The sequence below is a fragment of the Cydia strobilella genome, chromosome 26 (assembly GCF_947568885.1).
Source record: "Cydia strobilella chromosome 26, ilCydStro3.1, whole genome shotgun sequence".
NCBI lineage: Eukaryota > Metazoa > Arthropoda > Insecta > Lepidoptera > Tortricidae > Cydia > Cydia strobilella.
Window position 1 is genome coordinate 6,532,897 of NC_086066.1, and position 18,251 is coordinate 6,551,147.

Consider the following 18,251-nt stretch of genomic DNA (forward strand, 5'->3'; position numbering starts at 1 on the left):
GTAAAACGGACAGCTGCCGGTGCCGGCCTTGGTTTACGTGTCAGTCTGCAAATAACTACGCGGACGATGTGCCCAAAATGATCTGTTCAAAACTTGTTTTAAAAACAAAACTTCCGTGAGACACAGACCTTTGAATTACTTGGACTTCGTCTGCGTGGAATGATGATGATGATTAAATAACTATTAAATTAAACATTTTATAAACCCGCTACGCATTATGCCAAACAAAATCCATTTTATACCAATAATGCCTTAAATCATTTTTGAAAAGAGCTGATACTGTTCAAACTGCTTCATCGATTTTTATCAAACATTTCTAAGAAACACCGCAAGGATACTAGTTTCACATAAAAAAACCGGCCAAGTGCGAGTCGGACTCGCGCACCGAGGATTCCGTACTTTTTAGTATTCGTTGTTATAGCGGCAACAGAAATACATCATCTGTGAAAATTTCAACTGTCTAGCTATCACGGTTCATGCGATACAGCCTGGTGACAGACAGACAGCGGAGTCTTAGTAATAGGGTCCCTTTCTACCCTTTGGGTACGGAACCCTAATAAAAACTATCCTATCTCCTTCCCCAGGCCTTAACCTTAAGAGGCCGGTGTCGATTTTAGTCGCAAAAATGTAAAATTGATAGATTTTGTCGGTGAAATTGTACACCTTTTGTTACCTAATTGAAATAACAAGTACTGGTTTTTATTAGCACGTCTTCTTATCTTACCTTTTATCAGATCAATCTTTTGAAAACAGACTCATTAAATTAGTAATGTTTGCTTTTCTGATGGACGTTTAGGTAAACGCGCGTAAAGCACTGACTTTGTCGCTCTTATTTGTAAATTTCGTAAAGTATGGACGGCTAAACATGGTAATTTTGTATTACACATATCCTGTACTTGACGTTTATCAGACTACATTTTTATTATTATGACTTTGATGACTACTTAAATGAAAGTTAGACGAAATAAATTTTCTCCAGAAATTACTTCAAAACAAGTGACAATTTCTCTGAAAATCGACTTAATTTCAGCGTAATTTTTATACTTAAACAATCTACAACATTTGCTGAAACTATTCTTATACATCAATTTGTATAATTTACCACCCTACATTTTTTATGAATTTTTAAAAACTGCCCCTTCTTTTCATATATTACCGGTGACCCACGCTCGCGACCCCATTATTAAAAGGCAAGATGAGAAAACGTGCTAATAGAAACCAATACTTGTTATTTAGATATGACGTAACAAAACGTGTATAATTTCAACGACTAAATCTATCAATTTTAAATTTTTGCTTCAAAATCGACTACGGCCTCTTAAGCTAACTCCATACAAAATTTTACCTAAACTGATTCAGCGGTAGAGGTAACCATCTATACTCTGATTTGTAATTAGATTCCAAAAAACTAACCTCACTTTTTCTATTTTCCGTATGTTTTAAGAAACTAAACAATGCTAAAAGGATACATCTATATTTATTTTAAATGCTAGAGTATGCAAAAGGGAAATTTGAGTTTACTTCTTTACATATTTTCCATTATTACGAAAGAAAAAGGATCTGAGTGAGGTTAGTTTTTTGGAATCTAATTACAAATCAGAGTATAACCATGAGTCCTGTGCACTTCACGTAATTACTTTTCTTGCTGACTTTAATTCCCATTTATTTATGTTAATTACAAAGTTCACAGTAGCAAACATTTTGAAGTTCCATTATAAACCTGTGACTTGTGAGTTAACCCATTAGGAACCTCGCACGTTATCAGCACAGGCAGTTATCGATTTAAAACGAGGCTGTGCGCGTACGAGTGGTCTTCATGGCCTTGGAGCCAGTTTGTTATTGTACCCATTGACACATATCTAAAGACGGGCCAATAAGAATGGGGTCAGTACAGTGGTGTCACGCACACGATTTCGAGGCATCCGCAACCGCGGAACTTCCGCAATATTTTCAACATCCGCATCCGCATAAAATCGATGCGGAGCTTAACGCGGATGCGGATGTGGAACATGTAGGTACAGGAACGTCTTAGCGGCGGCATGAGTGCTAGGTAATTTCGTCATTAGCCAATAGGAATCTCGTTTCGTTTTTGTGATTCGTCGATCGAGCACTTAGCCTATGACGGACAGCGACAGACAAGAAGTGAAAAGTTTGTTTTATTTGGACTTTACTATAGTAATAATAATAATAAAATACGTTTATTCAAGAAGTTGTAACATAGGTACATAATAAAAGTACACGATAATGCTTACAAACTAATTGAAAGGGAAGGTGGCTCAGCTGATGTCTGTGCCAAAAAGGCTTCGGGGCACAGCAGCCCCAAATGCGATTGTGCGGCACCTATATTCTTGTTCAAATACTAAGTTTCTTTTTTTTAAATAAAAATTACTAAAGTGTAATATTTGACGTTTTTTATGTGCCTAATCTCGACATCCGCATCCGTATCCGCGGATGTGAGCCTTTAAAAATCCGCATCCGCGGATGTCAAAAGATCGGCATCCGCAACATCCCTGATCGTGCATTCTAACGCCACAATACGATTGGTTGATGGGTTCGCATCACGCGTGCGATTGGTCGCAACTAGTTGCGTTAGACTGCTCGATTGGCTCGAATTCGTGAGTCATGAGTGACACCGCTGAACTAGCAGTACTAGCACCATTCTTAGTGCCCGGAAGGCCCGTCTTTAGATATATGTCAATGATTGTACCTGATTAGCATATAGCAAAGCTGTTTTTCAAACCTTTTGTCATTTTAATTTAGGTGTAGCACCACAAGGGCACTTAAGACTTATACACTTGTAATTTTTTTTCTTGATCTCAAAAAAAGCTAATTCCTACTTTGTAAATCAGTAGCACTGTTAACGCATAAAACGGCGAATAACGAAGCGTGACTGAGGAGAAACGCGCGTGGATACTATCAACTCAGTTTGAGAATAATTTCACCTTTTCTTTTCTCTAACACAATAGTCTGTAAAGGCTACAGAGACAACGCATTATTAAAAAAACCGGACAAGTGCGAGTCGGACTCGCGCACCGAGGGTTCCGTACTTTTTAGTATTTGTTGTTATAGCGGCAACAGAAGCTCTAGCTATCACGGTTCATGAGATACAGTCTGGTTACAGACAGACAGACGGCCGTTATAAACGATGCTCCGATATAAATACAATGCCGCGCGACGCTGTGCGGCGTAAGCGCCATCGACAATAAGGTCCCTTTTCATAGAAAATGCCCCATTTATTTGTGTGTTCATCACGAATAATTTGTTCCTCAGTTATGGATGTTCCGAGTACCTATATAAGTATGTATACATATCGATCAACGCCTAGTAAAGTTTTGCTTAAGGGGCTACCTGAGGTTTTCATCGATTTTTGACAAGTTTTGAATCGTATCTCCTACTTTTGCACTACATATAGAATTATAAGACAAGCGGCTATCGGTTCTTCAATCTTTTATCTCCATTTTTGTCTACCGGATTGTGAAAAAAATTAATATTTATTTATTTATGATTGTTTTAAACATTGTCTAAAAAAACACTTTTTTCGTATCTTGATTGCTGTGAAAGATCTTACTTATACGAAATCTACATATTTGGGTTTGTCTTAGACGTGTCTAAAAATTTGTCTACGGTTTTAATTTTAAACTAATTAACACAAAAGTTATGGCCAGAAAACCAGTTCTTTGGCCTAAAATTGTTCAACTTTGATGCCAAATATTTGGAAAACAATGAACTTTGAAGTAAATATGGGATACTATATTGCTAAAATCCGTTGCTGTTAATATGATAAGCTACAAAAAACATTAGAAAACTAAGGGATTCAAATCGAAGGTCAATGGGGGATGGGATCCCCTTAACTGGCCCACTGATTACCAGTCCGCCGGACGATATCGGCCTGTCAGTCGTTCGGAACTGTCAAATTTTTGTTCTAACCGGACTGATAGTGTTAGCGGAGTTCGGAACGCGCCCCTAACTGACAGGCCGGTTGTCATGAGCGCGAGCTGTCAAGATGGCTTGGCGCCGGATCCACGGAAGCATCGGTGAAGCATTGTTGTGTATCGAGTTAAAATAAATCGTTTATTCAAGACCTAGTGCCAGGGGGGTGTCACTATGCAGTTTAGGTATATTTGGCCGGCGCACCGCCCGGGCAGGTTGTATGGCAGTGGGCTGCCGCTCGGCTCGCACGATAGTCGTGTCAAGTGGCGTTCGCGCAAAATTGAAAATCTTAAGTTACCGAAGTCTTTACTTGTAATAGTTAGTTAAAATAAACAAACATATTGAATATTGGTCGCCCAGAAACAATATTAGGAGCTGACCGACATATTTTCAAAGGAATACGGCTAAGGCCTACCTACTTTCGTGAGAATCAGACATACTATCTCCGGCTAAAAATGTTTACAGAATCAACGTTTGTAATTCCTACATATTTATCTTAAAAATAATAAATCAGTAGGTATAGGTACAAAAACTTGTCATGTGACAACCCCGTGCCGACACTCACAGCTCGGTCATAAAACTGCGGCGCGCAAAGAAGATTCACGGTTCGTGCGCGGTTATAAGTTTCAATTTTGCTTGCGGACGGCGAGTGTAGGTATAATTTTATACCTAAATCTGGCTTTTGTAAAGGAGTGAATTTTCTGTACGGTAGTACTATTAGTTATTCTGTGCTAGTGCGTTTTGCTGTTAACAATAGTCAGTCCCTTTCACGGACTTTATTAATTCGTGGTCCCTTTAGTCTGGGGCTAAGGTCGATCTGTGTAAGAATGTCCCCAAATATCTATTTCTTTTGATTTAGGAAGTTAAAACTAGCCGATCTCTCGTATTCGGCAGTTTTAACGAGGACACTGTTGCCAGTTGTCATGGGTGTAACCTCGGTTACGCCCGTGGGCGTTATCTGTTATCATACCATACATGGTAACGAACGAACGCTGGTATTTACAAAGTATTTTGTCATGTTTTTTTTTTTCAATAAGATTCTTCTTTGGCCTCGCCTCATCCCGTAACGTAGATTTTTAGGGTTCCGTACCCAAAGGATAAAACGGGACCCTATTACTAGGACTCCGCTGTCTGTCCGTCTGTCACCAGGCTGTATCTCATGAACCGTGATAGGTAGACAGTTGACATTTTCACAGATGATGTATTTCTGTTGCCGCTATAACAACAAATACTAAAAACAGAATAAAATAAATATTTAAGGGGGGCTCCCATACAACAAACGTAATTTTTTGCCGTTTTTTGCGTAATAGGCAATTTCGCACTTGGGCGGTTATTTTTTTAATAAGATTCTTCTTTGGCCTCGCCTTATCCCGTAACGTGGATTTTTATATATTTGATTGTAATGACAAATGACATTTGAATGAAATTTGATTGAATTGTCAAATGACGTAAAAGAAACCCCTTTGGTTTCAGTATTTTTTTTTTCAATGAAGATATATTGCAAAAGACAGACTAAACGTTTTTATTAATATTTATCATTATAAAAACCCTTCCAACATAAACTTACTAAATACGTAGGTACATAACTATTGATTTAGATATCTATTCTCAGTCCTTATCTGTCTAATCACATTTATCACGTGTTGCCCGGCCGTGTGACGATCATTCATACACCCATATATAGGTATACACACACACATACCTATATTACCTAATATGGCTGTTACCTATACATAGCCTTAGTCCTTACACGTGGAAAGTATTATAGTAAGCGGACACCACAATAATTAAATAGTTCCAATTACGCAATTAATGGCTTACAGTATAAATATTAGTGGACGTTCTTTTTATTAGGGTTCCGTACCCAAAGGGTAAAAACGGGACCCTATTACTAAGACTCCGCTGTCCGTCTGTCTGTCTGTCGCCAGGCTGTATCTCATGAACCGTGGTAGCTGAAATTTTCACAGATGTATTTCTGTTGCCGCTATAACAACAAATACTAAAAAGTACGGAACCATCGGTGCGCGAGTCCGACTCGCACTTGGCCGGTTTTTAACATCTGCATTTCTGCAGAAATTACTGCTACTCTGATAATTAATAAAATCACTTTAATGGGGGCACTCCTAATGAATATTTTTTCGAAATAATACCTAATTATATCGCAATATGTGGCTTTGCACCAGAAAAGGGTCGTTATGTTCCTTTCTGACACAAAGGTATTTTTGTGCACATGAAGCAGCAAGGGTTATCTGATGGAAAGACACTAGTTTTTATCCTGATGTCAATATACTCCTTCTATTAGACTTCTGTATCTAGTCACCAAATAAGCTATTTTTAGGGTTCCGTAGCCAAAGGGTAAAAAACGGGACCCTATTACTAAGACTTCACTGTCCGTCTGTCACCAGGCTGTATCTCATGAACCGTGATAGCTAGACAGCTGAAATTTTGACAGATGATGTATTTCTGTTGCCTGTGTAAGTGGGGCTCCCATACAACAAACGCGATTTTTTTTTTGCCGTTTTTTGCTTAATGGTACGAAACCCTTCGTGCGCGAGTCCGACTCGCACTTGGCCGGTTTTATTATTTTTCTTCAAGAAACTGAACATGCACTGAATCGGATGTTAACTTCACAAACTTCTTATAACCGCCCTTCTCGGCCCACTTCACGCCGATTAAGCCAGAAATAGAACGATTCGAAATTAGAACGTTGATCCGTCCGCCATTTTGTGTCTTTAACGGTCTTTTTGTCATTATTCTCGTGGCGTATGATAATTTGCTGTAACGGTGGATTCCGGACAAACGGCGTTGTCGCACTTTGCGGTTCGGTATCTGTTTTGCATATTTTTACGATAATTTTCTCTTTACGGCACTGTAAAACTTTTTTATAGATATAGTAAGGTATCCTCGTCCATAATTCTTAAACTTATTGCAAAGAAATAACGTCCACGTCGTTTTTTATTTATTTATTTTTTATTAGCCTATTTTGGTGTCCCACTGCTGGGCAAAGGCCTCCCCTCGTTTGCAAACCCCCACCAGCCCAGCAAGCAGCGGATCCCGCCATCTTTTTGGTCTGCCTGAACCCCGGCCTGCACCGTCTATGGTGCTCCGTGGGTCCCACTCAGTAACCATTTTGGCTCACCTTTCCGGGTGCATGCGACAGACATGTCCCGCTCAGTCCCACTTAAGCTTAGCGGTCTTGACGCCTACATCTGCAACTCTAGTTCTGGAGCGTAGTTCCGTGTTTCTAATTCGATCAGTTCTACGAACACCTAATATACTATGCTCCATAGCTCGCTGGCAAACCTTGAGTTTCGATTTTAGGGCCTCAGTTAATGACCAAGTTTGTGCACCGTAAGTTAGGACACCGTCGTTTATAAGTTATCTTTATCTAAAAACAGACTCTTGTTACTTTTAACAAGTTATTACTTTCGTTGAATAGGTTGCGAAAAAAAAAATTCTAATTTTAGATAGCATTTTGTGTCCAACTGTGCGTGACATTTTGGGATAATGGCAATCAAAATGTTCAATTATGTTTTGAAAGATACCAAATAAACTTTAACATAAAAACTACTTCATAAAGTAGTTTAAAATGCCATCATTTTAGTCTTCATCAGCAGTCCCAAAATCACCAAATAGGTATTGCTGTTCAAGAGCAAACGAAAATTTTCTGTCCTATTTTCAAATATACAGTCGTAAATGTAACACGATCTTCATATTTTGATTCTTAATATGATTTTTTCATCTTTAAATTTCTTTTTACATAATTGCGTAGGGCTTGTGTGACGTAATCTCTAATAAAAATTAAATTTATTACCATATAAAAATCCCAACGCCATTTTATTAGGTTTATGTTGCATGAACATGTATGTTACTACTTACTATGCGCGCATAAGATTGAATAGAAAGTTAACAATAGTTATGTAAAGACATTATAACGGTACACACAAATTACATACCAGAATATACTATATCGATGGACGATTAAGTGCCAATAAAAATAGATAACCAATCTAATATTAAGGGGCCCACTGACTATCAGTCCGCTGGACGATATCGGCCTGTCAGTTAGAACAAAAATTTGACAGTTCGGACGGACTCTGATAGTCAGTTTCCTTTAACGTAGTTTAAAATAAATCATTTTCTTGGGCTTCACTATGTGGGTCAAGCTAGTATGTAAATTAATAAAGTATGCCGAATTGGAAAGTATTTGCGGTATGGTCTGTGGAAATCTACACATTTGTGGAAACTGTCTTACGCAAGATGAATCTCCGATAGAAGAGTCAATAATAAAGATAATTAATCTTGGTAGTTTATGTACCTAAAAAGTGCCATAACTCGCCAGTAAAGAATACGTTAAAACCGTTATTGAGTCGTGACACTTAGGTATAATTAAATAATAACGTTACGCTTATAAATACCTAACATAACAGAATTTCTCTTATCGTTTGTTATTCTTTGTGTGGTTTGATACTAAATTAGTGCGCGAAATTAAAACGATATTGACTAAACATATGGCTTTAGAGAAAGTTGGATTGTTTTTGAAAACGGGGGCTGTTATCTTCGTGAATTTATTAAATACATGGCTATAACATGCGTCATAAAGTTTGTTATTTTTTTTTTTTCAGAACTCTCATGTATTCGAGTGTTTGTTTTAAAAACTTCCACGCAATTTTGTTTAAAGCCCGATGTCATTATGAGATTTTAGAGAATTTAATGATATTTTTAAATCATATAGGCATACATTATAGTGATTTTTCGAACACATAAAAAATCTATTCATCTTTTGCGTCCAAAAAAACGCAGCCATAAATTGTAATGTACAGTTATAACATAAGAATAAAAACCAGTAAAAAGCATTCTACAATTCATTATGACAATCGTAAACCTAATTATATACACTATTCGGTTTACCAAAGTTAGTTTACTACTATTATTACAGAATTCCAAGTTGTTTATGTTTACTGGTAGCGGGTTTCGTGTGAGAACCCAAATGTTGTGCGCCATTAAACTCTCGCGCACCTAATTGACAGCTTACTGCTGTTATGATTTACTGTTTACTCGCATAGCTGGAATAGTGAAAGTGCACGTGTTATCGTTATGTGACGTTTGTGGAAAAAGGACCTTAGTACACATGTAGTAAAGTCAATATTATGTAAGCGTTGAAGTTCAGTTTATTTTTCAGTCATGTGGAATAAATAATAATTAAGGTATGCACTATGAAATGGCCAGTGATGTTAAAAACCGGCCAAGTAAGAGTCGGACTCGCCCACTGAGGGTTCCGTACTTTTTAGTATTTGTTGTTATAGCGGCAACAGTAATACATCATCTGTGAAAATACTGTCTAGCTATCGCGGTTCATAAGATACAGCCTGGTGGCAGACAGACGGACAGCGGAGTCTTAGTAGTCCCGTTTTTACCCTTTGGGTACGGAACTCTTAAAAAACTGTGTGTTATTGCTACTATAACAGTGCGTCTTATACAAGTAAAAACAGCGGTTCTTATTTGTATTATAATATAATACAAATAACAAGGTTACATTACAACAACAAATCTATGAACAATTTCAAGTTACGGATTTCAACAGATTAACCAATCCAGTAAATTAAAATGTGCGTATCATCATAGAGTAACTTATACTAGAGCGGTACTGTCATAGTAAATTTTGTAACCCCAGTAAATTCACTGCCATCTGTCGACACACTTTAAAACTAAAATTGAAGATTTGTAAAAATACGATAAAATGTATTTAAATATAGATAAATGATTTTTTTTATTTGCATTTATTATTTTGATGATTTTGACCCATGTTCTTTCACTGATATGCGTTAAAATTGTTAAATAACAAACGAAACCGTCAACGCTATCTATACGACTGTACGCCAAAACTAGTAGCGCCCTCTGAACGAGAATCAAATTTTCTTGATTATCGAGGCACGTTTTTTCCTTAGACTGTATCCATCTATTACGGAGTTATATCTATCTTTGGTATCATACATGATTGTGAAATCGTACCCTTATAGTAAGACGTATGACGACACCGCAGCCAAAATGTGGAAATCATTTAAATTCTTTACGCGAAGATCTCAGGCGTAGCATTCATATTAAAACTACTGAACCTAATATAACTTGGCCCAGAGACTCATAACAATTGCGAGTGTTTGTAGTTCTAACTTATCTTTGTCTTGGTGAAGTTGAGTTTAGAATAACGGTACATTTGGCAACCGTCCGATATGGTTAGTTTAGATCGCAGCAACATCTTCGTTGACTGTCGGTGTACCTTATTTTTTGGTAATAAGGTTTAAAGTCAGTTAAATGTGGGCGACGGTACAAAAGTGGGGGACTTAACGCTTGTTACATCATTCAGAGGTCACGCATTACTAGTAAGAAAAGCTTCGGAAAACGAAATAGCAAACTTATGAAGTTATGATATCGTCTTCAAACATTTTATAGAGAAATCTTGGTATTTAAGAATAATGTTGAGTCTGACCGAGCTAACTGCACAGCATTTGCAACGACAAATTATGAAAATTATTATTATGATAATTTGAAATTATGACAATGTCATCATTCATGTCAAATTTCTATGAAAGTATTACGTTATTGGATTGGTTTTAGGAAACAAACAATTCCCGAATTATTAACTCCGGTAACTTTGAAATGCATGTTTCAGTAAGATTTTTATAATAAAAGCTTTTGGTGTCTTCTGTAGGTAGTTCCGAGTCAGATAAAATGACATAAGTTCATTGTCATCACGATGGACGCCGGCCTCACGTGGTCCCCTCACATTGAGTCTATGTGTGACAGGCTAGCATCAGCGTGCTATGCCTTATCCAGACTCGCGCCTACCCTATCGCGCGTTAACTTACTTAAGGCGTACTATGGATATTTCCATTCAATACTAACGCAAAGTGTAGACCTGTGGGGCCTGGCAGCTGATCGTGACAGACCCTTTAAAATGCAGAAGCGCGCAGTAAGGATCATAACAGGAAAGTGTCACGACCATCCTGCAAAAGAATTATTTAAAGAATTGAAAATACTTACGCTTCCAAGTGCAAATCTACACAACTATGTCTCCTCTACTACCAGGGAAAGAAGCACCCGACGGAGACCCCTTTTAGTTGTCCCACAATGTAAACTAGCTAAATCTAGAAAGTCACTCGCTGTTGTTGGGGCAAAATTGTACAACTCGCTTCCTGCCGAAATAATTGATGCAAGCGATACAACATTCGAAAAAAAACTCAGGGCACTCTTAACTGAACTGGCGTGCTATACCATCGACGACTTTGTCAGTAGGGCAGCCAACCCAACCACATAAAAAAAGATACGTAAGTTAAGTACCTATATTTGTAAAATGTATACTAAAAATGTAAATTAATTAGTGATAATTTAATATAACTATTTATTATACTGAAAATGACGTGTAAAATACTAAATTTTATTAATAAATATCTGAATCTGAATCTGAATCATTATTTTTTGTAATTTTTCTAATAAGATGAGATACGCCTAGGCCAATTAGTGGCATTTGATTCGATTTTCTATCAAGCTAGTTCCATCCTAGAATGCATCGGCACTTACCACCCTGCTAGCATCAGTTCTGTTGCGATCTCGCGCGCGAGAACGCACCTCATGCTAAACGGTCAGATGAGATTGTGGTCAAATGCTTATCTTAAGAAGGGTTGAAAAAACCCGGAAAAATTCCCGTTTTTTTCTAAAAGCCATGTTTTTTTTCAGTTTTAATCGGAAAAAAACAATGTCACTTGTGCCTATATTTTTCCGATAAAAACTGAAAAATACAGAAAAAACGAAAATTTCAAAACGTCCTGAAAAAAACGATTTGATTTTTTCGAGAATTTTCAACCCCTTAGGGTTGTAAAACCCGGAAGAATTCCCGTATTTTTTCTAAAAGCCATGTTTTTTTTTTCAGTTTTACTCGAAAAAAAAAACAATGTCACTTAGTGTCTATATTTTTCCGATAAAAACTGAAAAATACAGAAAAAAACGAAAATTTCAAAACGTCCTGAAAAAAAAAACGATTTGATTTTTTCGAGAATTTTTAACCCTAATCTCAAGTTATGATTAGAAATTACCATAAGAAGAAGAGCGTTAATATGTGGTATTTTCTATAAAAAGACGCCATTATAAACGATGCTCCGATATAAATACAATGCCGCGCGACGCTGTGCGGCGTAAGCGCCATCGACAATAAGGTCCCTTTTCATAGAAAATGCCCCATATCACGCCGTCCGGTCTTCGCCCTCATTGCGTAAACCCGTGATAATCAACATCAACCATTGCGTAGCTAAACCGTTGTACATTGTAATTGTAACTGATATGAATGATATGATGCGCCGTGATAATTAGGTCAATCGTACACGAGGAAATCATCACGTAGTCAGTAATGCACAGTCGAGGTGCTCAAAAATATCTGAACACGCACTCTAACAATAGAGGCGTGAAATATTGCGCTTATGTATATTGTTGCTATACAATATTTTTTTAATAAAATGTAAGGAATCGAATGGTGCCATTTTTATATCTATTTAACTAGATTTAGATAAAATTCAACATCTGTCAACAACTTTAATCTTATTATGAAGAATATTTTATCATCCAATATGTTTAAGCTAAATTGGACCCTCTTCTATACATAACAAAGCAGATTGTGCGACAAACTGACGCTTTGATAGTGTAAATAAAATAAAATAACAAATATAACGATGATTTCTTGTTTTGGTGAGATTATTTTTATATTTCACAATCTAAATAACCTTCGTAGTCTTCGTACTGTCAATGTCATGCGTTACGAAACATAAATCGAATATACAGTCAGCATCGAAGCATCAGAAGTGGCTAAGCGACTAAATATGAATTATGACTACAATAACACTTTTGACACGTGACATATGGGATGGGGCATTTTTTATGAAAAGGGACCTTATTGTCGATGGCGATGGCGTTTACGCCGCACAGCGTCGCGCGGCATTGTATTTATATCGGAGCATCGTTAATGATGGCGTAAGCGCCATCGACAATAAGGTCCCTTTTTATAGAAAATACCTCATATTATATCCATAACAAATCCAGACCAAACTCAATAACCTGTTATTACAATTAGAATAAGCCTCCAGGACCTTCCAGGTGACCAAAATAACTAACTTATTTTATACGCAACCTGATTTCAGACAAGTTGTTATCCTAAAAATATCATTTCGACTTGTAATATTCTCGACTAGAATATCTAGTCATTATTGCTTATATTTATATTGTTTTCAGTCTGAATGTAGGTAGTAGGTATAGCGATACAAATCTTTTGTAAAAACATGTGAAACGCGGGTTAATATATCATTTAGTTTTTTTCTATTGTCAAAGTCCATTGCCATTGCTTTGTTTTGTTCTCAATGTTAACAACAAGGTAGCGCTTAAGAATAATAATAAATAATGTAACATAATATTCACGATGACACTGGTTGACTGACTCTCTACATTGATCATATCGTCATATTCATGTTTTAAATATTTACAGATATTCATACAAAGTTCCAAACATTGTACATTTCCCTGTCAAGCGACCCGATACGAACTCACGTTCGTTTAAAAGTAGTATTAAGGGTTAGCAATAACCCGGTGTATACTAGAGGGTCAAGGGAGACCGGGCCTTAAATTTACCTTACAGCCCTGCTGTGTGCACTGTGTCTCGCTAGAGTTCAGTGCCGGCCCTACATCAGTGTTCAACCGCTGGTGTATAGTACTGACTAAAAAGAGAGCCAAGGCGGCTGAGCAATAGTCTTTCAACAAGACATTGACTCGGTAACCTTACTTATCCTAACCTAGTCCCAAAGACATCCTAAATCTAGCCAAAACTCCTAAAACTATTTTCCTTCATTCCTCACCCAACAAGGGAGGGTTTCTTAGAACTTCCAAACTGCCCTCCTGGTTACCGCTCAGTGGCCACGGCCGCTCTGTGTTGACCGCTCTCTCTCGTCAGGTACTAGGGCCGCCGCGCCCGGTCGCGCACTCGGGACGGACGAAGGGGGAATCGGTGCAGGCACATACAACGACTACACGCCGCTGCTGCCCACTGCACTAAATTAGGTGAGTTGTTGCACACTTCTTATCTCCTGGTACTTGAAAGCATCAAACCCATCTTTCAGTTTCTTTATTCATAACAAGAGTTACATGTCAATTTTATTATACATATTTACATCTTGTGTCTATTTTATATTAACAATAATCAATTTTAATAATAATCACGTAACATTGTTTTTATTCATAAATTCATCTAATGAGTCTAATGAGTTCTGTTTTTATCGATTTGAAAATGGAAATTTCGTCGCCTCTCTCTACGTTTAATATTCAAGAAAAACACAGGCAAATAACGAAATTTAATTTTTTTTTATGTTTGAGATAGGCACTCCGCATTCTGCTATCCGCGAAACGGTTCTTTACAAGTCACAAATTCACAATCAAATTATCGTGAAATCTATCGACATTTTTAAGTGAGTGAAATCAATATTTCGATGATATCATGTCAAAAGTATAAAATAAATAAGCTGTACATTATTATGCGTAACCTATTCGCTAAGGTTAATTTGTTTATTATTGTTCAAGGTACGTTATAAATACCTGTCATAGCGCGTATGGCGCCTAGATATTTGTTGAGATGCCAACTTTTAAATATAAAGTTAGTTACTATAATTGACAATGGAATTTATTATTTGTGTCTGCATCTCATAAATAGATCGACTATAATAATGTAGCGCTGAATACGCCCGCATCGAGTCAAATATTAATTTACTTTCTTTTCGCGATATTCTGAATTAGTTTTCGATAATCCGAAATCATCACGTCGCAAGCCGTGCGTGCTAACGTTGCAAGTTGCAAGAATTTAGGAATCTTGTGAAATCACAAAAATCATAGTTAACACGTCCGCCGTATTTCAAAAGCATTAATTTGGTTGCATTAGATTTGCCTTGGTGTAGTGTAACTACCATTTTCCTCACTGTAAGATAAAATTTTGTTTGCCCCGGCAGCAAAGTTTGTTTCCCTATCGTGCCCCGACGCACAAGTCTGCTTTTTGAATATTTGATATCTTTCGGCTCAGCTTTTAATATTAAGTGACGGTCCACGGGTAAAAGTACAGATTACATCTTAGTAAAATATTATTTCAAAATATCCAACGTAGCAATAGTTTTAATTTAACTTTCTAACTGCAGGTGCCGATTCACCCTCCGCTCGCAAAAAGCCCGACGATGCAGAGAGCGGGCGCGAGGCACCCGGATGCTAGCCCGTCCACCTCCGGCGCCATGGAGGAGCACTATGCTACGCTCAACGAGTACCTGCAGATGGAATACAAGTTCCAGCCGAGACTGTGTCTGCCTAATGAGTCCGAGGTACGTAGCTTATACCCTACGCTCTTATACGCCCTCGCAGTCAGGATAGCCGAGTTGGTGACCATCATGGTATGTGAAGGATACCTGTTATAAGTAATAAGTACCTTTAAAACAGTGTAAAATCTTTAAAAGATAAACATTCGATATTTGACGACTTTAGGGCCCAAATTAGTGCCTGATATTCGGCGCCCTTGAATTAATATTATGTCTTTTGTCGTCGAGATAATCCATCTTCAATGTACATATTCTAGTCTTGACTGTCGCATAATGATTTCAAAGTACGTTTTAATCTCAATATGTCATACCAAAATGGTGTTTCTGCCATCCTAGTCCACAGCTGACTGACCCTTTAACGACATGATATTGCACATTGGTGACCTACATTATTTTATTTAAAAAACCTATGCAAATTATTTAAAACTATTTTGGTGGTGACGGCATATCTTGTTTTTGGATATCAGGTAAATATTTTTTTATTATTATATACAGTTAGGTACTTACACTTGGAATTAATAAAAAATGAAATCAGGTAAATTGATCAGGAAAAACGAGGACAAACTATTCAAGCTTTGCCTTTGTGTAGCTAGAGACTTCAAAACTTCCCGATTACAGTTGACAGATATCCGCCCACATTCAAACAAATCAAATACACCCGCGACTCCAACCGGACCGCATAGGAGCGATCATACATCACACATGAAACCGATACCCAGCGGACATCATCATCAAAACTCGGCTCTATTACCTATTTTATACGGTTTCAAATCGAGCTACTAAAGCGCACCATGAAGGGCAATGTTAAACGCCACTGATTCGGCCTTAAGCATTCACCATTTTGCATTAAATCGAGGTCTTTTGAAGACGATATAAGCTACATTTCAAAAAGCTGTACGTAGCTATGAACTACATTGGCTTGTACGACGTTTTAAAATTCAGCAGATTTTTGTTTACGAATGCTGGTCGACAATAAAATATACCTGTTTGAATTTCGCATCAAAATCTATGGATAAGGAATGTTCGCGAAAAGTTAGTTTCTATTATGGTATGGTATATACTGTGCACGGTGCTAAGAAGCCTAAATGAATACCATTTTTAATTCCTAAGGCCTGATCATATCATGTTTTTGTTAAAAACGTTTCAACTGACGAGTAACGTCCTTTGCTCAAACCTGGCCTTTATCGATGTGATGGATGGATGTGTGTGGTGGTGGATATTTGTTCCTGTGTTATGGAGATTTTCTCTGTTTAGAGTTGTATCAAGTATCTAAAATGACTTAGGGCTTAGATTGATAGTGTCTGCACACCTCACACTAATATGAGTTCTATTTCTCAATCTACCACCCTATTTTATACTAAAGTGACATATTGGTGAGACAAATTGGGACAATCGAACTGCCTTTTGAATGTATAGGATAAGAAAAAGGATTTACGAAGTTTCTAATTTAGTGAGATGTGATCATAAACTGTAATAGATGTCATATTAAGGAAAAAGTAAAGAAGCCCTCCAATGGTGAAGGCCGGATTCGAACCGGCGTCTTTAGCTATCGCGCCTAACGCCATGAACCCCTAGGCCACTTCGCCACTACATACAACATCACACATCTGACATTAAATAATTTGATTTGTTTGCAAAACTGGTTCGAACTTGAAATATGAGTCGCTTAACTTCAAACTCGGGCAAATCATCATCATCATCATCATTCAATTTAAGAGCTGTGGGCTCTTGTCGGTGCAGCGTGATGAAGTTGTCTCCACCTTGGTCGATCCGAAGCCAGCCCTTTAGTGTCCTGGTACGACACGGCCCCTGCATGCTCCTTTACTTGGCTCAGTATATAACTTTTTCTTGGCCTTCCCCTACCTCCAACTCCAACTGTCAGATTTTGCGATTTTGGTATTAAGAAAAGGTAATAGGGTAGATATTTCCTAAGAGGGTCGAATGGATTTACCCGAGTTTGAAGTTAAGCGACACATATTTCCATCACAATCTTTTATAGGCAAGCTCATTAACATATATTTTTCACCTCAGCAGCTCGAACAAGCCTACTTTCGTCACTCCCTGGAGTGAGGAAAGTGCGACTTTCCTCACTCCAGGGAGTGAAACAAAGTAGCTTTTTAATTTAGTGAAGGTCATGAACTGCCACTTCATACTTCTATTACAAATTCGTTTTTTTTTATCTGTATTATTCTGTGTAATTCGAAATACATTTTAACCTTTAATATGTTCTCACTACTGAGGTGAAAAATTATATGTGCTGTACGAGAGCAAAGTTATTTTACATCTCGTGTTTTTGAGTCCCTCGCTACGCTCAAGATTCTAACTTAGAATCTTTCGCTTTCTCGGGGCTCAAAATAAACACTCGCAAGAAAAACCAACTTTGCTCTCGTGTTGCACACATGATTTTTCATCACCTCAGTAGTGAGAACATGTTAAAGCATAGTTCATGTAGAAATGGCACGCGATCAAATGCATATAATTTTTAAATAAAATAGATAACAATATTTTTAATTCATTAATATGAAAGATCATTTATTCATTTAAGCATGTTACATAAATTTTAATCATTTACTTTTGTTATGTATAAAATTACGGACTCTTTTCGAAATAGTCTTCATCATCCTCTGAACAAGGCCACTGTCCACCTTTTTTGCCTGTAGATTCCATGTGGACCGCAAAGAGTTGATGTCTTGGACTATTCTGCCAGTTTTATTTAATTTTCCTTTCATAATCGCCCAGTAGTTCTCTATGGGCCGAAACTGGGGACAGTTGGGTGGGTTCAGCTCACGTGGTATGAAATCAATGTGATTTGCTGCATACCACTCCAAAACCTTTTTGGAGTAATGGCAGCTAGCCAAATCAGGCCAGAATTTTACAGGACCCTTGTGGTTTTGAATGAAAGGCAAAATTCGTTTTTTCAGACACTCTTTCACA

General features: G+C 37.5%; 1 protein-coding gene across 3 annotated transcripts in view; it reads left to right on the forward strand.

Annotated features, from left to right (window-relative positions):
• LOC134753283 (cyclin G) overlaps positions 1-18,251 on the forward strand; it is a 42,724-nt gene that overhangs the window by 15,395 nt on the left and 9,078 nt on the right. For all 3 annotated transcript variants that reach the window (XR_010128806.1, XR_010128807.1, XM_063689129.1), the window contains 2 exons: positions 13,919-14,025; positions 15,147-15,323. Coding sequence is in view for 1 of the 3 variants with exons in the window: in XM_063689129.1 (XP_063545199.1) it covers positions 15,183-15,323 (141 nt within the window). In the remaining 2 variants the exon portion in view is untranslated. The remainder of the gene's footprint in view (positions 1-13,918; positions 14,026-15,146; positions 15,324-18,251) is intronic.